Here is a 23121-nt window from a genome sequence, read left to right on the forward strand (position 1 = left end):
ACTTTACGATATTAATCAGTTCCAGAGACACCATCATATCTTTAAAATATCGTAATATGAACCCAATAACACACTGTTTTTTGGTAATTCGTTTGACGATCTCGGAAGTTGAAATTTTCGCTGTATAACTAAGTTATTTATTTCTCTATTTATCTAAGCTATTTATATTTATTTATTTATCTAATGTCATTTTTAAGGTCATGAGCATGACCTTAAAGCCATATAAAAGGTCATGAGCATGATTTGTAAATTGTATTAGTTACTAATTCAAATCATTAAAATGCACTACACTTCCACCTTATCATATGTTCCCTTATAAGAATCAATTTTAAACGCCTTTGTGATATTTTTCTAAAGCACATTTCTGGAGGTCACTACCATAAAACAATAAAAACAATTTGCACTTTCCGGTTTATTGGGCTTTTCTGTTACTGCAAGCAATTATGAGTAGTAAACTCGATCTTCTTGCATTTGCGAAAATACCGATAGCTGGAATTGTGTGGTTTTTTACACGTTATTATGGTGAAATGTGTTTCCCCTTTACCGAAATCTTCAATCGTATAAAAAACATAATAAATTTTCAGAATCTTCTCTTCATTGCTTTTTTTTTTTTTTTTTTTTTTTGAAGCTTTGTAAATTGCTACTCCACGCGAATTGTGTTAGTTGCAGTTTGTGTGTTCTTAAAAAATGCTTATGCATGCAATCGTGAAATTTATAATTAAAAGAGAAGATTATGTTGGAAACAAACGCCTCTTGAAATATTTCTGAAAACAAGACAACTCCTTGTGCAACAAACCAACTAGTGTGCATTTAGTCGATAATGATGAAGAATAAACATTCTTTAACATTTGTAAGTCGTAAATAATTTCTCTATTATTATAATTTGCTTGATGTTACAGGCTACATTTTCATTTCTTTCGATAAATCAATCATTGTTTAAACATAAATTAATTAGCTAGCTAATTTCATTGTTGATAACTTAACCCCTATTTTTAACCTTATGTCTATGGGAAATAAATTCCCGATTTACGAGTTTTTGCTTTACGAGAGCGCGATAGGAACGAATTAACTCGTAAAGTCGAGAACTACCTGTATTAAGTACAATAATACATGTAAAAATAGTACTGGCCATGTTATCCACTATGGGTATATTGAAGGCAGTTATGAATTTTTCTCAGTTTTCACTTTATAACTAAGCAGAGGGCACCACAGAAATATACTAAAATTAAGCAATTTACAGGTGTGTTCAATACACACCTGTAAATTACTTAATTTTAGTATATTTCCCCCTTGCCCCCGTTGTGAAAAAGACCCATAAAAATTCCTCCTGTCATCGACGGAATTCAAACTTTGGTCTTTTCTACCTGGTGTGGGGAGGAGGGCGATTCTATAAACTGTACTATCCACAACATCTTCAGTAATCATATCATCAAAATCTTCCCTTCCTTGCCGATGTGGCAAGTTCTACTATCGCACCAATTCCGTTTTCTGCCAGTTCAATCATATTTCCTAAATGAACTGACTCTGGCCATACATTTTTCACACGCATTTAACACTGACAGTTTTACTTCTTTCAGTGATAAATCTGTAATGTTTTAAAGAAATGTTTCCATGCCTCCATTACTTCAATAGATTCGGAATCAATTTTTTTCAGAATCGATTGTAACGATTTTCTGATATAGTGAGTTTTAAAGGTGGATATAATATCTTGATCTAATGGCTGAATGAAAGAAGTTGTATTAACCCAATACAACTGTGGTGGTAAGAACATAACTTCAATGTTTTGGAATACTTAAATCTTTTGGATGGCCTGGTGTGCTATCAAATAGTAATAAAACTTTGAAATCTAGATTTTTCCACATGTTCAATAGTATAGAAAGTAACAAGGGGATTTCTCAATAATTTTTTTTGACTAGTGAGTCAACAGCAGGAGGGATTCAAAAAGAGTGGAATTATTGATAAATTACATCAAACATAATAGCGCAGTTTTCCCTGCACAAAAGCTCAAAAATATCCTGTTATGCATGATTTACTGAAATCCTCTAACCTTGTTAGAGCAAAACCGTGTTGTATAAGTACTGTGTTGTGCAAGGATTGCTGCAATTTATCAATCGCGTTAGAGCGAGACTGTGTGGTAGAAGTACCGTGTTGTACGGGGGTTGCCTGTAATTTGAAAACCACTCTTCAAAAAATAATACAGTAACCCATGCTTTTCAATTTGATTTCCAATAAACAGGAAGACTGGATTTTTGCATAATTCTTTAATGCTCTTTGGTGTTCTAAATGATAAATTAGCATAGGCTTCAATTGAAAATCGCCTGCTGCATTGTAACCTAACAAAAGGGTTATCCTATCTTTTGCTACTTTAAATCCTGGCATTGACTTATCTTCCTTTGCTATAAATGTTTTTGAAGGCATTTTTTTCCACTAGAGGCTGGTTTTATCACCATTAAAAATCTGCATTTCAGAATAATATCCCTCATCGATGATCTTGGCTAGCTCATCAGGAAAATTAGCTGCACTTTCTGTATCTGCACTGGCTACTTCACCTCGGACTTTAATGTTATGGAGGTTGCTCCTAATCTTAAATTTATTAAACCAGCTGCTACTGGCAGGAAATTCAGCATCCTTAGCTGCCTCCCCTCTCCTGGCTTTCATGTCAGCAGTCTTAGGGCCTTATCCTGGATGATCACTTGGCTTAAGGATGGATGATCACTTGATCATCCATCCACACCATTAAAAGTTTTTCTATATCAGCAATAATGTTATCACGTTTGCGAATTAGTGTTGTACTGACTGGTGTAGAACTTCCCACTTCACTTAGAATTTTCTCTTTGTTTTTAAGAACAGTAATAACTAGTGTGAGGTAATCTTAGCCTATGACCTATCTCACTGTTTGATGTACTATCATTGCTAAGTTTAGTGAGTTTACTCTTGGTATCTAATGTGAGAGAGGTTATTGTATTAATAAGTCTAATAAAATGAATAAAACATTAATTTTCCACTTTAAGTACAGTTTTTTTATTAAAACTACACACTACCAGATGACTCATTATACTAAAATGACAGCCAGAAAATACAGTTTCCTTAGAAAACCTCAATGGAAGTGTAGTACCTTTCCTGCCAATATTGCAGGTAACTGGGAAGAAGCAGTGGCTTCCTAGTTAAGTGTTTAAGCATAGTGGCCAAAGTCTATAAAAAAAATTTGCCTACTATTGAGAAACGAGTCCTGTTAATTAAAAATGTCAATTCCAAGGCAGGATTCTTAATCTTCACTACTGTTTTAATTATAAAAAAATTATTTCTTAGTTTTTTTTTAATGAATTACAAACAGTGATCTGTTAATTATGATTTGCTAAACCCAATTCAAAAGAATCTAATGAATATAAATGAGAGAAACCATAATAATAATAAAGTATTTATCATAATTATTTTGAAATTAAGGTTACTGACTCCCATATTAAAACTCAGATGCTGGCATGGTATCTGGCAGATGCAACGTAAACATCTATATTTTTTCAGCTGTTTGTCAGCGAAATCAAGGCTTTGTGTCAATGTTTGATATCTCTCACTGGTGTTTCACAGACACCATGTGGGAATGGGAGTTACCTAGAAGAAAGGTAGATGCTCTTTGCTGACCTGGCATCTGTTAAATGTCAGGCAAAAATTTATCTTGTAATTCATAATATACTGAAATGAAAACAGAAAATAGAGTAGAAATAGTTAGAGGATATTGGTGAAGAAAAGTATATAGGGGGGATTTTATTTTATTTCCTGATTTAAAAAACAGAAAAATTTTAACAAGTGGCATCTGTCAGATTCCATGTTAGCAGATGAAGATCAAAGTAACCCAGAGAGTACTCCAAAAGTGTGTAAACTTGATCTTACAGAAGGGAAGGCCAAATGACAAAGTATTGTCAAATAATATCTAAAGGTAACGAAAGAAGGAGGCAGCAATGTTATTAATACAGTATACTAAGTCCCATAGAATATAATTCGCAGAAAGAACAATATTATGTTTTTAAAATAGCAAGCAGAAAAAATTATAACGGAGCAGTTCCTTCATCACACAACCTTGCACAACCTTCCAAAAACAGAGGGCTGGTGTCCAAAAACTGTACTAAAATTCTAGAAACACAGGACCCTAAACTCAAGCTATATCACATGTCAAAGGACCAGTTCACTCTCCTATACAGAAAGAACTTAGTGTATAGCAGGGGTGGTCAACAAGTCCGCGATCTACCAGTTGATCGCGGCTTTAATTTCGGTCGATCATGTCACAATGAATTTTAAGTATATATATATAAAAATCAGATTAGTCAAAATTTAAATGTTATTATTATTATTATGCGTCCCACTGCATATGCCTATTAAAATCTGTTGAACCACATGACTACTCTTGTGGCCACGCAGCCGCTAGGCTTGTCTATTGAAAATTCATGTACTTACGTTGTGGAGAGCATAGTGTATGTGTTGAATTCTTATTTAGCTTACTTAATATTAATAACTGGACAGTACTTATACGTTAATTTAATACCCTTTGATTTCTTTGTCCTCAACATTAGCATTAGCATTAGTAGAGGCATTTGATGCAAGAAAGCAAGCTTATGCAGCATCAGCCAAAAAAAAAAAAAAAAAAAAACCCACTTCCACTTCACCCCTCTGTTTGTTCAAAATACCTGTTCAGCTGAGCCTTAAACTTATTTAGGCTATCAACCTCCACTACAAGGGATGGAAGTCTGTTCCACCAACCAACCACACAATTACCTCCAGGTCCCTTTTATTCTCTACCACTGTCAGTGTAGTACCACAGAGTTGATACGTTGCTCTGGGGTTGCTGTTTCCCATGTGTAGTACTTTACATTTGTCAATGTTGCAATTGAGCAATTTGTCAACAAGCAATTGAGCTGTATCACTGACAACTGTAGATTCATTCAGTTGTAAAGAAAACAACACGCAATTAGCAATATGAGCAAGCAATTGTTCGTTCATATTTTTATTCATTTTTTTGATGCACCGCATCACAGTATTCCAAGATACATTTTACTCTCTTTTTCGTAGTATTCATTTAAAATGAATACTACGAAAAAGAGAGTAAAATGTATCATTTTCATCAAGAGTAGGAACTAGAATACTTTCTTGTAATGATAAAAGAAAAATGTTGTTGTTTGTTTGTTTTGCAATGCTTCCATGGCTTAAAAGTGCTCTTCGAGATCTGCAATTATCTTGGAATACTGTGATGCGGTGCATCAAAAAAATGAATAAAAATATATTAACGACAATTGCTTGCTCATATTGCTAATTGCGCGTTGTTTTCTTTACAACTGAATGAATCTACAGATGTCAGTGATACAGCTCAATTGCTTGTTTTTATTTGTATGGTTTTTGATGATTCCAGAGGTGGACTGGCCATAAGACTTAATGGGGAAACCCTGGTGGGCTGGATGTTGGAGAAATTTTGGCCATAAATGCTAGTGTGAATTTTTGACCGCCACAAGTGTACCCCAGTAAGAATGTTTGATCCAGTCCGCCTCTGGATCATTCTGCCAGTAGAGAACTGCTGGGTATGGTTTCGTTAAAAGAAAGAACTAGAGGTCTTGATATATTTAACACATTCAAAAATTTTATTGTAAAAATTAAATTATCACTATTTAAGCTTGTATTAATAACACATTTTTATATTTATTAAATAACATTGTGCCAAAAGGATAACAAATTGCCAGATTTTTTGAGTTTCCACTGTATCATCCACCAACAAGTGTTAGCCAGAAAAAGATTAAATACTAAAAGTGTTATGGACATAGCTTTCGAAATGGTGAATTCCACGAGAGGACAATCTCTTCAAAGGAGACATTTCAAAATGCAACTCGATTAAAATGAACCAGATCTGTTATTACACACAGCTCTGAGGTGGCTGAGTAGGAGTAAGTTTCTACAGAGATTTCGAAATTTGCTGAATGAAATTATTATTATTATTATTATTATTATTATTATTATTATTAGCAGCTATATGGTGCAAGGAAGCCTGAGGCTTATGCTGCACCAGCCAAAAAAAAAAAAAAAAAATTCCCGAGTTACCCTGAGAGAGAGAGAGAGAGAGAGGAATCACCAAGAAAAAGAAGAATGATGATATCCGGCTCAGGACCCTGGGTGTGCCAAGCCCATACTCACCAGATGTGAGCCCCCGGGGTGAATTTAAAAAAATTGTTGATCAAAGGAGAGATGATTATCAGTAGCTGCAAGAGAGAATGGTTGTGTGATCTGGCTTTTTTGAAAAATTTTACCAGTAAATTGAAGTGATCTGAATAGTAGTATTTCAGCATATAAATATCAGTTTTTGGCACTGGCTAATTATCTCAAAGAAAAAAATTCGATCATTTTGCAAATATGCAAGATTAGTTGTAAAAATATTTATTATTATTATTATTAGGCATATGGTGCAAGGAAGCCTGGGGCTTATGCTGCACCAGCCAAAAAAATTTTTCTGAGTTACCCTGAGAGAGAGAGGAAATCACCAAGAAAAAGAAGAATGATGACATCCAGCTCAGGACCCTGGGTGCCCATTCTCACCAGATATGATATCCTGTTTTTTGAATTTAATAGTGAGAAATATGTTTCTGAAATTGATAAAGTAGTGGATGATTTTGAAACCGGATTCGGTGATTTTAAAACAATCGAAGACATTGTTCAATATATTTTTTATCCATTTAATGTTGACTTGGATACAAAACAAATTGCAGAAAAAATCACTGAGATTTTTCACATGGAGAAAATATTACTTGAAAATGAAATTATTACATTGCAAAACGATATCTTCCTAAAAGCCAGGTCATCAGAAAAAGACTTTTGGAAACATGTTTGCCGAGAAAAGTACCCAAATGTAAAAAAATGCAGTGAACTTTTTAATTCCTGTTATGGTTCTACATATCTATGTGAATTGGCCTTTTCGTATTTGAAACAAACAAAGATAAAAAATCGTGGTTCTCTTATGGACTTGCATATAGAAGATTCTTTACTGTTGGCCTTATCACAGTATATCTCCGATTTTGAAAGCTTGGCAGATGGCATGAAGACACAAACTTCACATAAATTAAAATTTAAATATATGTTAATTTAAAATAATAATTCTGAATTGTATTTAATTTTCAAATTTATAAACAACAATTTTCAATATGAAAATTTCAATTTTCAAGTGAAAATTGAAAATTTCAATTTTAACTTTTTTAACCATGTGCAATGAAATTCTTGAGATGGTAAATTGCAGCACATTTTGAAGTAAAAAAGTAGATCGCATCACAAATTAAGTTGCCCACCCTTACAGGACACTATACACTATGTCCTGGCCTGGGGATTTCCCCAATTCCCTGTTGATCTTTTGTGATGCAATTAGACTCTTTAAAGGCCAGAAAAGTGTGTTGGGGTGTTGTTTGGCTGTTTTTCAGCTGGCCTCTTTGCCATTGGGCACTTGGAAGACTAAGGTCCACCATTGCCTGTCCACACGGAGGTGGACCAGGCAATATGGTTGCATAAGTAGGGGTGGTAGGGGTGAACCCTGACATTGCCTAGACTTTCTGGGGAGAGAGAGGGGGAAAGAAAAAATCTCTCCCCTCCCTCTGACTCGAGCATAGGGTGACAGTTTGAGTCTTAGAAAAAATGGAAGAAAGTAAAGGGTGGATGATAGGAAGGCTTCCACCAAGAAATAGAAGAATAAGCAATAGAGGTCACCCCTGCAGAGGAAATCCACCCTTTGCATGGGGGCACTGTTAAGAGCAGTAATAGTGTTTAGGGTTTTAGGGCCACCAGGCAAAAGGTGACTGGTGGGAAGGTGAGGAGGATGGCAGAGCTCTTTGTTGAGAGAATGGGAGAGCATTTTGGGACCTCTGGTACATTTAGATGCATCTCTGAACACTCCAGGTAACATGTCCATCCTTGCAGACCATCTGCTCAAAATATGTAGGGTTTTGGTGGCCATCAGGGCATTTTTTGTTAGCACTCTAGACTAAGCAACAGCACCCCGTGTATGAGGCATTAAATGCTTTTTTCAAATTAACAGGTCATACAGCACTCATTTGGTCACTGCTAAGTTTGCAGACAATACCAATTCATTTTAGCAAGAAGTACACACCCTAGCCTGCAGTAAGAGTTTTTTTTTTTTAAATATCGATACATATATATTCAAGAATGCACATTCATTGCATTTAACATTTAATAGCAAAGGACATGTACTCATACATTTTCTCACACAGTGTTTCTCTTGTCACAGCACTCTGAATAGGGACAAAACACACACATTTTTTTTAATGCAGGCTAAGTTCGCTGAGAATCAGTCTTTCACACGTCTGTTTGCCACACCATTTATCCTGTCACGGGTGGCATACCTAATAGCTATCGAAGACAGCCAATATGGACTAAACTTTAACACACTCCATCCATCTCTTCTTGCACACAGAACATATTATGCAAAAAAATACCACTTGAGTTGGCCCACACACATGCATTCATTCTTTGTGAGCATGTGCATGCACACAAAGCTCCATGGGTAGTTTAGGGGAGGAAAAAAAATAATAATGTTGAATTCTGACTAGCACATATAGCCTTGGTGTCACAAATAGTCAGGCTCGGTTCCCCAGCTTGTATAAGCAAGTACACTTAAAGGACAGAATTCATGGAATAACTGGATCCTAGGCAACACTACACTTTCACCCCTCTCGCTAGTGGATGAACCCACCACTTCGCAGGTATATAGGTACGCTACAATTAGATGGTAATTCGATGTCAGTATGGATAAACACCACGAGTTAACCAACTTTGAAAGAGGGATGATAGTGGGTGCCTGACACATGGGTGACTCTATCACGGAGGTGGTACAGAAATTGCATTATCCCTGTTCGACAGTATCAAGAGTGTATAGGGAAGAATACGCCATTTCCAGAAAAACATCTCATCGTGGACAGCACTGTGTGTGTGGAGAAAGGTGGTAGATGAACGTAGCCGTCGATGTCTGTCTCGCATTGTTTCAGCCAACTGGAGAGCGACAGTGGCACAAATCAGTGCTGACTTCAATGAGGGAGGTACCAGAAATGTCTCCACCAAGGCCATAAGGCGATCATTAGCCGCAATAGGGTATGGGAGCCCACCAGAGTCCCATTGCTAACACCATGATACAGGACTCTACAGCTCAATTGGGCAAAAGAACATCAGTTGCAGTACTGATGTTCTTTCAATCACCCAAGAACTGATGCTGTCGAAGATCTGATGCTGTCGAAAGGTCCATACAAGTGTTGGATCTTCTCAGGAATGCAATGGAATTATGGACAGCGGTGCAGCAAGCATGGATGGAAATACATGTGGAATGCTAGTGGACTGAATGTATCACTATGTGACTGCCCTTATCCAGGCAAAAGATAGGCCTACTCATTACTAGGTAGGTAGGTATCCACTCAGTGTATATATAAGTCATTCACGGACAGTGGCTCTCTGTATGCCTTGATCTTAATTCTTTTAAACAGTAATTGGTTGATAGGGCTCACTGGCAAGCTAAGATATAGATATTCTCTGTAACTGTATTAATACAGTTAGAGGAAATTTTTAAATGGCGTGACATGTCATACCGCAGGTAGTATTTTATCTCCTGGAGTTTGTGCCATAGGACAAAGACTATCATCTGGGTCCGATAAAGCCCAATACATTATTGTGTTGGAATTTATATTTCACTGTTGTATGAGTGGATTTATCATTTGAAATTATTTATAATAAAATTAGTGGTAATGAATATGTATTATTTTGTAAATTTTTTTCAGGTTGCTGAAAGAGCACTCTATTACTGGAATAATGAGTATATAATGAGCTTAATCAGTGATAATGCCAACCAAATCCTTCCTATAATGTTTCCCTCCTTGTACAGAAATTCAAAGTCTCATTGGAACAAGTAAGTCCTAAGCAGTGTTATTTGTGTCAGTTTTTTTTTTTTTTTTTTTTTAAGAAGTATAATGAACACATTATATGTTAATGTTTTCATTAATATATCTTATTATATTTTGTTATATTTGTCTTCGTAGCATTTGCTTTTGTTTTGGTTTACGAAGGTCATTCAGATGAAATCACAAATCCAACTTTTAAAATGCATAATTTGCAGAAACTGATACTCTTGTGTCAGATTATTGAACAAAGTCTGCTGGCAACACAAAATTTGCACACAGTGCCATCTGTTTTTTTTTTTTTTTTTTTTTTTGGGAACAGTGAGTTTTGAAGATTGTCACTATTGCAGTCATGCACCAAGGTAGAGATACAATGTATAATCTGGTTATTAGATGCAGAAGGAATAAACCAACCTGAAACATCATTCAGTGTTGGCTTAGTATCGTAAAATATGCACGTGTCAACTTCAAGTCTAGGAATGGGTGAATAAGTATAAGAACTGTTTTGAAAGTAGTGTTGAGAATTCTCCTCATCTATTGTAAGCACATCGTGTTGCAACACCTTGTAATATGACTTCTGGTGTAGTGAAGTTTCCTCATATGAATTTTTCCGCTGTTATAAGTGGCAGTGTAAAGAATATAAGGGAACGGTCACATTTCTACTGAAGAAATTTCTACAGTGTACAAGATTAGTGTAGGTTGTTCCAGCATAGTATTATTGTTAGCAAGGTGTTGCACACTTTGAAAAGTGTGTGTACCCAGTGGATTTCTCAGCATTTAACAACAGAACTGAAGGAAAGAAGGCTAAATATGCTACATTCATTTGTGCTTCTTTGATGGTATGAGTGTTAAGGAGATTATGCTGTAATTGCTTCATAGTCTGGCATATTCTTATAGTTGGGAGGGGGGAGTATTTCATTTTTATCATGAAAACTGAACTGTTAGCTGAATTTGACTTGAAGTTGGTTGTAGCCTGCAGCAGTTGTGAAAGAGAGAGTCACAGCTCTTTACATGCCTACGAATGCCATTCTGTAGTAAGCAGAATGGCACAGTTAGTCATGCTCACATAAAAAGAAGAAGGCTAATAATGTGTCTGTTTGTGAAAACAGAGTGTAATTTCTCCATAAAGAAGATTTCTGGCCCTTTTTTTATTTCAGTAGTTACTCCAGAAATGACACATTTCCTAAACCATGAGTAAGTTTGTTGCGCAGTCAACCAATAGTGTGTTTTTTTTTTACTATTAACACAACAATTAGCCAATTTCAGTGTATTGAAGCAATAAACATAAGTGATGACAATGACTACTTTACTGACTGACTAGGATGATTTACATATCCTGTCTCTAGCTGTTGAGGTGAATGCTTAATAACTAAATAATAATCTTCACGTTAGCTACTCATCTAATATGTGGTGATGTTAAATTATCCCCTCACTTGGATGTAGGTGATAAGTTAAAAAGTGGGTTAGTAGTTCTACCATCAACACCAGTGATGTCAAAATTAGCATTAGTTGAGGCATATGATACAAGAAAGCAAGCTTATACAGCATCAGCCAAAAAAAAAAAAAAAAAAACCCTTCACATTTCACACATCCATTCACTCCAAATGTTTGTCTAGTTCATCCTTAAATTTATTTAAGCTAACAACTTTCACAACAACAACAGATGGAAGTCTGTACCAGCAAACAACTATCTGTTGGATAAAGGCAAACTTCTGCACATCTATTCTGCAACTGTCTTTCCTCAGTTTGAACCTATGCCCCATCAGCATTGAGCCTGCTCAAACCATTGAAAGCCTTATACGCCTCAATCAGATCACCTCGCAGATCATCCTTCTTGAAATGAGGCCTCCAGACCTGTATACAGTACTCAAGGTGTAGCCTGACCATTGCCTTATACAGGGGAATAATCACCTTATCCCTGCTAGAAAAATTCCTGTATATATCATTGATAAGACACCATGAGCTACTCTTGCAGCCCGTCTGCACTGCTCAGAGAACTTCATATCTGCCTGCACAATTACCCCCAGGTCCTTTTCATTCTCTACCACTGTCAGTGTAGTACCACAGAGTTCATATGTTGCTCTGGGGTTGCTGTTTCCCATATGTAGTACTTTACATTTGGCAATGTTAAACTTCATTTGCCACCTCTCAGCCCATTTGCTCAACCTTTCCAGATCCTGTTGCAGGCAGCATAGCATCAGTAGTATCCTTAACAACCCTGCCAACCTTTGTATCATCTACAAACTTGGACATTAAGCGTGATATACCATCATCAATATTATTTATAAATACAGAAAACAATAATGGACCCAACACTGAACCCCGAGGGACTCCACTAATAACATTAGTCCACTATGAGCAGTGTCCATTGATTACCACTCTTTGTCTTCTCCTCCTCAACCATCCCTTTATCCATAGCAACAATTTGCCACCAATGCCACACTGCTCCAATTTGTGTAGCAGTCTTCCATGTGCAACAGTATCAAAAGCCTTTCTAAGATCCAAATATATAATATCAAAGTTATTCCCTTCATCCAATTCTTTTGTGACTACATCATAGTATCCAATCAAATTGGTCAGGCAAGACCTTCCCTTAACAAAACCATGCTGTGTCTGAGCTATAACTGAATTCTTGTCAAGATGATCCTGCAGTGCTTCTTTAATGAGCGCTTCCATTAATTTTCCTGGAACAGAAGTTAAACTCAAGTTCTATAATTACTTGTGTCAGTCTTTGATCCTCCTTTGTGAATTGGGGTTACATTTGCACATCTCCAGTCTGTGGGTACCTCCCTTGAGTCCAACGAAGCTCTCATAATTATGGCTAATGGATTGCTTACTTCCTTTGCTGCCTCCTTTAATATAACTGGATAGATCCCATCCACCCCAGGTGCCTTTCTTGTATTTATCTTCAACAATTTCTCCTCCACTTTACTCTCAATTATTACAAGATCATCTAGCTCACTGCCAGTGTTTACTTCATCTATGGAATTCCCCTTCCTGAATAACTCCTCATGTGTGAATGGAGATGCAAAATATTGATTTTGTTTGTTAGCTACCTGAGCAGGATCATGAACAGTTGAACCATCGATATCAAGTGGGCCAATCTGATTCATCCCCTTCCTTCTAGAGTTTACATAAGTAAAGAATTCTTTGCTGTTTTTCTTTGCATCCTTTGCCAAAGATTTCTCGTAATCTGCCTTCGCCTGCGTAACCTCCTTTGTAACTTGGTTACAGGCCAGCTTATATCTATCATAGACTTCTGTGTCACATGTTAATTTATATGTATTCCATGCATTTTTCTTCTCTGTCACATGTCTAATTAGTTCATCTGACATCCATCATCATCAGCCATTTTCAATCCACTGCAGGATGAAGGCCTCTCCAGCAACTTTCCAGTTCCTTCTGTTTTGAGCACTGGCCATCCATTTACTTCCCAAAAACTCATGAATTTCATCTATCCATCTCCACCTTTGTCTTCTAGGTTTTCTTCTAGCTCCTCTTGGTTACCATTCTGTTATTTTCTTATTCCATCTGTCATCATGTCTTCGAGCTATGTGTCCTGCCCAAGACCATTTTAGTTCTTTAGTTTTCATAAGAATGTCCTTTACTTGAGTTTGCTGCCTAATCCATGTGTTTCTCTTCTTATCTAACAGTCTGATTCCCAATATAATTCGTTCCATTCTTCGCTGTGTAGTTCTGTGTAGTGCCCAAGTTTCACTAACATGGTGGGGAGTATACATTGGTTCATTACGTTTCAGACAAACTGGGATATTGCTCTTCAGTATGTGACTATATTTCCTGAATGCTATCCATCCAAAATTTATTCTTCTCTTGACTTCCAGCCATTTATCATTATTACAGCTAATAACTTGTCCCAGATAAGTATATGACTCCACCTTGTCAATTACTGCTCCTTCAATCATTATTTTCCTTTCTATGGCATACTTGTTCATCATTACTTTTGTTTTAGCCATATTCATCTTTAGTCCAAAATCCTTACTAACTGTGCATACCTGATTAAGATTTTCCTCTAATTCTTTGGGAGCATGGCTTATGACCACAATGTCATCTGCAAATCGTAAATGGTTTAGGTACTCTCCGTTCACATTGACTCCTTTCTGCGACCAGTCTAATCTTCTGAAAGCTTTCTCAATGGCAGCAGTAAACAGCTTCGGCGATATTGTGTCTCCTTGTCGAACTCCTTTCTCGATTTTAAATTTCCTACTGTCTTTGTCTAGTCTAATAAAGGAGGTAGCACTCTCATATATTTTCTTCAAAATCATAATATATGGGGTATCTATGCCTTGTCTTTCCAGTGCCCGAAACATTGCCTTATGCTGCATGGAGTCAAATGCCTTTTCATAATCCACAATTGCCAGGCATAATGGTGTTTTATATTCATTTGCTTTCTCCATTAGCTGTGATATTACATGAAAGTGATCTATAGTTGAGAATCCTGTCCTAAAGCCAGCTTGCTCTTTTCGATTGATTCTCATCAAGTATTCTTTCTAATCTGTTAGTAATGACCCTTGTGAACAACTTGTAGATGTGGGATAACAAGTTAATTGGTCTATAATTTCCAATTTCTGATTTATCTCCTTTCTTATGCAGCAAAACTATGATTGCATTATTCCACTGCTTAGGCGTCATACCTTTTCTAATGCACTTTGTGAAGAGCCTTGCCAGTTTGTGTGTTATGTCTCTTCCTCCCAATTTTAACAACTCTACCGTAACTTCATGCTTAAAATGGAACAAGAAGAGGATGGGAAACTAACAGTTTTAGATGTCTTGGTGGAAAGAAAACAAAATTCTGTGATTACTCAGGTATATAGGAAAAGACAGATTCTAGATGTTATGTTAATTTTGATTGATATCATCTGATGAATATTGAAAATCGCATCATCAAAAGTCTAACATGAGATCATGAGTTTTCAAAAAAATTAGATGAGCAGCTTAAACACATCTTCCTGTTAACAATGGTTTCCATGTCACGTGGTTGGCAGAACCATATATGTAAATACAATAGAGATTTTGAGAATGTCACTTCACTTAATAGTAAAAATATATGAAATAGAAATAGTCAAAACAAAGTTGGTAATTTTCTGAGGGAAGCAGTCTCCCAGACTAGATGTAGATTTGTTATACAAAACGTGCAATTGCAGGAAAATTTGCCTTGGTGAGACAGGGTTGAAGGAATACCAAGAAAATTTTTGAAATTATCAGAGAAGGGAAACGATTTTATTTAAAGAAATGTTAAAGAAGCTTCATATAAGAAAATTTAAAGACGACAATAAATGGAAATATGGGGAAGGATATTATGGATTCAGCAACAGAATATTAATTTATTAAAAAAAAACTTCAAGTTTAAAATCAGTCTATAATTGACTGATTAGAGGGGGATCGTTAGAGGGGGATAGGATATACTGGGTCTCTCTGATTGAAGTGGAGTGGGGGAGGGGGTGTATTACTCTCTTAGGAATTATCTCATTTCTTACTTTCCAGGACATCTTGACCATCAAAAGTACATGTTTCAGAAACATGATTGTCTTTATAAAGGTAGTTATTGTGGAGTAAAATTGGTTTAAATTGGAGTTATCTCCTAATGGAAATAACCAAGTAACAACCCATTTAGTCTTGATCAGGGAAATTAGCACTTGACTAAATCATATTAATAATGCTACTGCATTTGTAAATCAATTAATACCTTGGAGATGGTTCTCTTATTACAAGTTGAAGTCTTTCATGTTTTTCCTAGTTATTTCCATACAAATAATGTTACTAATCTCTTTATAGTTAGCATTGTTTTTACTTCCATGTGCTACTGTTGATTATAAATTAATATTTGTGTCTGTTTTTATATATTAGAACAATCCATGGCCTTATCTACAATGCACTGAAGTTGTTCATGGAGATTAATCAGAAGCTTTTTGATGAATGTGCACAGAACTATAAACAGGAAAAACAAATGTGAGTTTACTCTTGCAGATTAATATATTTTCATTAAATTAGGGCTATCCGTGGACTGATATACAACTCTTGAAATACTGATGAAGGTGACACTCAGTTTCTTTGGGTATAATGATTAACAGAGGCAGAAGTAAGATTTATGAAGCAGATTCTCAGACCGAAGTTTTATTATTCCTTTCATGTTGTGAAAATGGGGGGAGAGAAAGAAAAACTGCCTCTCAGTGCCATGGTGAAAGATCGAAGATTTCAATATAAAATTGATAAATTACTGTTCACTCTTTTACAAGCGAGTTTCTGGACAGTATGTGCACAACCTATAGTGAATTTTTTTGCGAATTTCAATTTTGTACAAATTGAAAATTGTATACATAAATGCTCTTGAATATTAATTTCTGTTACTAATATTATTATTATTATTATTGTTGTTGTTATTATTATTTGTTGTAATAGTAGTAGTACTGGCAAATAATACAAGGAAGTAAGCTTATTGCAGTGTCAGCCTTGGGGGGGAGGGGAGAAAAAGGAAAAAAATACACTGCCCACTTCCAAAACACCAGATAGTAGTTTGTTCCAACAATCAATTACTCTGACTGAAAGCACATTTTCACACATCTCTCCTGTGGCTATCCTTTTTCAGTTTGTGTGTGTCCCATTGTATTAAAAAAAAAAAAAAAAGTCTGAAACACATTACTCAGGTTCTTGTGCATATTTATTGTTTCCAAATGGTGCAGTTTGCAGAACCAAACTCTTTTGTGGTAAGAGCACCTTTCGTATTCTTGATTAATCTGGGTGCTCTTCTCTACACCCATTCCAGGAAGTCCACATCTTTCATAAATAAGGTTTCCAATCCTGTCAGCAGTACTCAAGATGTGGCCTAACTATGCCTTATACAGTGGGATAATCACCTCCTTGTACCCTGCTGGCAATGTTCTGTATATTGTTTAAAAACTCCACTGTTTTCTCACAGCCTGTCTAGACTGCTCAGAGAACTCCATAGACTGTGAAGTTACCCCCTGGTCCATTTTTGAAATCCACTGCCTTAATTGTGGTACTGCCTATTTGGTGTTATTCTGGAATTACTGCTACCCATATGCAATTCTTTTAACCCCAGGGGCTCACATTTGATGAGTATGGACTTGGCATACCCAGGGTTCTGAGCTGGATATCATCATTCTTCTCTTCCTTGGTGATTCCTTTCTACTTCTGACTCTCTCTCTCTCTCTCTCTCTCTCTCTCTCTCTCTCTACCATTGTTAAACCTCATTTGTCACTTCTCAGCCTAATTTGTCTAGGTCTTGCTGCAGTAGTATACCTTGATTCCTGTCACTAGAGGGAGAGGGCGCTGAATCTCTTTAAAAGTTACAGCTGTCAGTTACAGGCTCTGCAAAAACGATAAGTGTTTGCCTTTTATTTACATGATTGTTATTTTATATTGTACTTAATACGTAGTCATATAGTTATAGTTACGCTGGTTATTTTTAATTTAGATAAAGAGTTTTTGTGGATTTTACTTACGATAGGTAAAACCGTTATTTCGTTCCATTTTTGTAGCCATTGTTTTTGGATATAGTGGTAGGGAATTCAAATTTATTAATTGAGGTAGCTAGGTAGCTCTAACGCATAATTATATAGTAATACGCTTCACTGTTTCTATTTAATAGTTTCTATTCAAATACTATTGATATTTAATTTATTGATTTTATTAATTTAAACTACCATGCCCCAGACTAGAGCAGCAAAGCAACGGGCACAAAGTGGAAGGAGTGCTGTGACTCGGGGGAGAACTGAGGGGGGCAATTCTCCAACGCATCACAGCCTAAAAAAATGTGCAACTTGTGAAATGTTTGCCGAACTCTCTGGAACGGAACATGATATTGCCATGGGGGATGTCTTTGTGTGTGCGCGATGTAAGGAGTGTAAGGAAATCAGGCGACAACTCAGCGTTGTTATGGGCCTATATGAGAGTTTGAAGGACAGGGTGGATGCCCTCGAAAGATCTAAATTGAGGGGCCCATCAGGCTCTCAGCTGCCCACATCAACACCAGAGCTTGCACTTGGTCATCACGCAACACAGCGGCAACCCCTAAGGCAGAATGCGCTGGTCCCAAAGGAACTAGTTGTTATAGGTGACTCTATTGTCAGGGAAACGGGGAACATGCTTTGTAAAAAAGATAGGTGGAACAGGACCAGGGTATGTCTGCCAGGGGCAAAGGTTCATGACGTTGTAGAGCGGATATCATCTTTTAAGGGCACAAAAGGTGATATAGTTGTACATGTTGGCACTAATGATATTAAGAGTAGGAGACCGGCGGAATTACTCAACAAGTACAGGTCACTGTTGAAAAAAAGCCGTGAAATAGGGTTGAATTTGAAAGTGTCTGCAATTCTGCCTAGACACGATAGGAGGGAGTACATAATGAGAGCCTTGTCGATCAATTCGGCCCTGGAAAGATTGTGCAAGGCTCAAGGGGTAGAATTTTTTTCAGCCTGGACTGTACTTGTTAACAAGAGAGATTGCTTCTACAGGGATGGGATACACTTAAATAGAAAGGGTGCAAGAATATTTGCTGATGCTATCGAGGCAGTGTTAGGTGGGTCGGAAAACTGCTAGTTTGGGGGGATACAAAGACTAATAGTTTAACAGTAACCGCAGGGAGAGGTGAAGGTGATTCTTGCACAACTTCTATTAGAATAAGAAGCGACCTGGAGCGAGGGGTGTTGGGGGTTTCAGGGACGGATGGCAGTCATCGTGGAATAGTTGGGTATATGGGATGTGTTAGGGTAACAAGGAATAGGCATAGGAGCATGTATGCTTGCATGTATACCAATGCTAGAAGTATAGTAAATAAATTTGATGAATTTGAAGTGTTGGTCAAGACATCAAAGGCGGATATTGTTGGGATAGCAGAGACGTGGTGTCACAAAGATATAAGGAATGCAGAACTGGAATTTGGGGAGTACAATGTGTACAGAAAGGATAGACAGGACAGAAAGGGAGGGGGTGTTATGCTGTTAATTAAGAAAAACATAAAATCAAAGGAAGTGCACCCAGTTAATATAGATGAACAGTGCTCTGTTGAGTCAGTTTGGTGTGAGATAAGCACTGCAAAAGGAAAAATAAGAGTAGGAGTGTGTTATAGGCCTAATGACTTGAATGAGTACAATGAACAATTGTACAGAGAAATAGAGTGGGCCAGTAAATCTGAATGTCTTATAATGGGGGATTTTAACTTCCCAGATATTGACTGGAACTTGTGGGTTGGTCACTCACACACACTAGTCAGACTTTTGTGGATTTATTGGATGATTGTTTTCTGCAGCAGCATGTTCGAGAGGCAACCAGAGAAAGTAACACTCTTGATCTGGTTATCAGCAGTGATCATTCGTGTATTAAGAATTTGCAGATAAAGGAACCACTAGGTGGCAGTGATCACAGTGTGCTGAAGTGGGATTTACTCAAAGAGGTAACTACCGTCAGGGGTAAAGGAAAGGGTTTTTGCTTCCGTAAAGGGGAGTACAGTGGTCTCAGACAGTTTTTAAGTTCTGTACAGTGGGATCAACTGACGATGTTACAAACAGTAAATTCTAAGTGGGAAGCATTCAAAGAATTAATCGTGGAAGCTACTAGACTTTATATACCGATTAAGAAATATCGTTCAAGGTTTAGGCCTAAATGGTTATCAAATGAACTAATGAGACTCGTGACAGAGAATAAAAATGCATGGGATATATATAAATTATCAGGTGACGCAGAAGCCTGTGGCAGATATAAGCTAGTCTGTAATCAGGTCACAAAGGAGGTTCGGCAGGCGAAGGCGGATTACGAGAAATCTTTGGCAAAAGATGCTAAGAAAAACAGCAAGGATTTCTTTACTTATATAAACTCTAAAAGGAAGGGGATGAATATGATTGGTCCACTTGACATCGATGGTTCGACTGTTGATGATCCTGCTCAGATAACAAACAAACTGAATGAGTATTTTGCATCTACATTCACACGTGAGGAATTATTACAATTTGAAAATGGAAGAAGGTTATCAAATTGTAGCAGTGTGCTTAATGATTTTGTAATAACTGAGAGCAAAGTGGAGGAGAAATTGTTGAAGTTAAACACAAGAAAGGCACCTGGGGTGGATGGGATCTATCCAGTTATTTTAAAGGAGGCGGCAAAGCAACTAAGCAAACCCTTAGCCATAATTATGAGAGCATCCTTGGACTCAGGGGAGGTTCCCACGGACTGGAGATGTGCAAATGTGTCCCCAATTCACAAAGGTGGATCGAGGGTGACACGAGTAATTACAGACCAGTTAGTTTAACTTCTGTTCCGGGTAAAATAATGGAGTCGCTGGTTAAAGATGCATTGCAGGATCATCTAGACAAGACTGCAGCAATAATTCAAACACAGCATGGGTTTGTTAAGGGAAAGTCTTGTCTGACAAATTTGATTGGTTATTATGATGTGGTCACAAAGGAACTGGATGCAAAAAATAATTTTGATATCATATACTTGGATTTCAGGAAAGCTTTTGACACTGTTGCTCATGAAAGACTACTGTACAAATTGGAGCAGAATGGTATTAAGGGTAAGTTGCTACAATGGATAAAAGGATGGTTAAGTGGGAGAAGACAGAGGGTGGTAATCAGTGGGTGCTGCTCTTCGTGGACTAATGTTATTAGTGGAGTCCCACAGGGTTCGGTGTTGGGTCCACTGTTGTTTTGTGTATTTATCAATGATATTGATGAAGGTATATCAGGCTTAATGTCGAAGTTTGCAGATGACACAAAGGTTGGCAGGGTTGTTAATGACAGTAATGGCAGTGTGCTACTGCAACAGAATCTAGATAATTTGGGCAGATGGGCTAAGAAGTGGCAACTGAAGTTCGACCTTGACAAATGCAAAGTACTGCATATGGGTAGAAGGAACCCCAGAGAAACGTACCAACTGTGTGGTACTACACTTAAGGTGGTAGAAAATGAAAAAGACCTGGGAGTAATTGTGCAGTCAGATATCAAGTTTTCTGAGCAGTGCAGACAGGCTGCTAGGGCGGGTCATGGGGTTTTGTCAATGATATATAGGAATTTTGCTAGCAGGGAAAAGGAGGTGATTGTCCCTCTGTATAAGGCAATGGTCAGGCCACGCCTTGAGTACTGCGTACAGGTCTGGAGGCCTCATTTTAGGAAGGATGTAGATTTGCTTGAGCGTGTACAGAGAAGAGCAACACGATTGGTGAGGGGAATGAAGGGATTCTCTTACCAAGAGAGGCTTAAGTTCTGCAAATTGCAGTGGCTGGAGACTAGGCACCTGCGCGGTGATCTGATTGAGGTCTATAAGGCCTTGAATGGGTTGAGCACGCTGAATTCTGATGGGATCCTTCCATTTGTTCAGATTACCAACCTATGGGGACATAAGTTCATATTAAGAAAGGACAGATGTAGAATAGATGTGCGGAAATTTGCCTTTAGCCAGCGGGTGGTTAATTGCTGTAACAAACTTCCATCTGTCGTTGTGGAAGTTGATAGGTTAAATAAATTTAAGGAGGAACTGGACAGGCATTTGGAGGGAATGGTGTGATTTTTTTTTTTGGCTGATGCTGCATAAGCTCCTACACTTGCTTTCTTGCATCATGTGCCACTACTACTACTAACCTTTGTATTGTCACCAAATGTTGGAAAGTTTTTTCTTTTTCTTTTACTAATACTGTTGATAGATATTGAAATCAGAAATGGGCCCAACATTTAACCTTGAGGAACTCCACTAATATTACATTAGTCCAAGAACAGCAGTGCCCAGTTATCCTCTGCCACTCAGCCATCCCCGTATCCATAGAGTAACGTTTCCTTAATGCTATGCTTCTCCAGTTTGTACAGTATTTTATGTGAAAGTGTAAAAGGCTTTATTGATATCTAAATATATAATATATGGGGTCAAAATTATTATTTGCATTCAGTTTTTTTATTTCATCATAGTCACTACTACAGATTGCTCAGACAGGATTCTCTCCCCCCCCCCCCATTAACAAAGCCATGCTGAGATTTTTTGTACAATTCCATTTATGGTAAGGTGGTCTTGCATTAGTTCTTTAACCACATTGACTCCATTATTTTCCTTGGAATAGATATCAGGCTTACAGGTTTTTTAATTGCTAATATCTAATAATGTTTATAATCTAATTGCTTTGATTCTCCTTTGTGAATAGCAGACACATTTACACAACTCCAATCTAGGAATCTCCCTACAATCTAAGGATGCCTTTTAATTATGGTAGGGTTTGATTATTTATTTATTTAATGATTTGTTTATTTTAATTGGATAAATCCCATCAGCCCCCTGTTACCTTATTTACTTTTAGTATCAGTAACTTTTGTTAAGGGAAAGTCTTGTCTGACAAATTTGATTGGATGTTATGATGTGGTTACAAAGGAACTGGATGCAAAAAATAATTTTGATATCATATACTTGGATTTCAGGAAAGCTTTTGACACTGTTGTGCATGGAAGACTGCTGTACAAATTGGAGCAGAATGGTATTAAGGGTAAGTTGCTACAATGGATAAAAGGATGGTTGAGTGGGAGAAGACAGAGGGTGGTAATCAGTGGGTGCTGCTCTTCGTGGACTAATGTTATTAGTGGAGTCCCACAGGGTTCGGTGTTGAGCCCACTGTTGTTTTGTATATTTATCAATGATATTGATGAAGGTATATTAGGCTTAGTGTCGAAGTTTGCAGATGATACAAAGATTGGCAGGGTTGTTAATGACAGTGATGGTAGTGTGCTACTGCAACAGGATCTAGAAAATTTGGGCAGATGGGCTGAAAAGTGGCAACTGAAGTTTAACATTGACAAATGCAAAGTGCTGCATATGGGTAGAAGTAACCCCAGAGGAATATACCAACTGTGTGGTACTACACTGGGAATAATTGTGCAGTCAGATATGAAGTTTTCTGAGCAATGCAGACAGGCTACCAGAGCAGGTCATAGGGTTTTGTCAATGATATACAGGAATTTTGCTAGCAGAGAAAAGGAGATAATTGTTCCCTCTCTACAAGGCAATGGTCAGGCCACGCCTTGAGTCCTGTGTACAGGTCTGTAGGCCTCATTTTAGGAAAGATGTAGATTTGCTTGAGCATGTACAGAGAAGGGCAACAAGATTGGTGAGGGGAATGATGGGATCCTCTTACGAGAAGCTTAAGTTCTGCAAATTGCAGTGGCTGTAGACTAGGCACCTGCGCGGTGATCTG

At 37.3% G+C, this 23121-nt stretch overlaps 1 protein-coding gene across 1 annotated transcript in view; it reads left to right on the forward strand.

Annotated features, from left to right (window-relative positions):
* Positions 1-23121, forward strand: part of LOC150084621 (serine/threonine-protein phosphatase 2A 56 kDa regulatory subunit gamma isoform-like) — a 387095-nt gene that overhangs the window by 279167 nt on the left and 84807 nt on the right. Inside the window, exons 12-13 of the mRNA XM_090376516.1 lie at positions 9801-9928; positions 15783-15884. Of these exons, the coding sequence (XP_090232642.1) occupies positions 9801-9928; positions 15783-15884 (230 nt within the window). The remainder of the gene's footprint in view (positions 1-9800; positions 9929-15782; positions 15885-23121) is intronic.

This window comes from Mastigoproctus giganteus, chromosome 6, assembly GCF_048544385.1.
Source record: "Mastigoproctus giganteus isolate SK-2022 chromosome 6, ASM4854438v1, whole genome shotgun sequence".
Lineage (NCBI taxonomy): Eukaryota > Metazoa > Arthropoda > Arachnida > Uropygi > Thelyphonidae > Mastigoproctus > Mastigoproctus giganteus.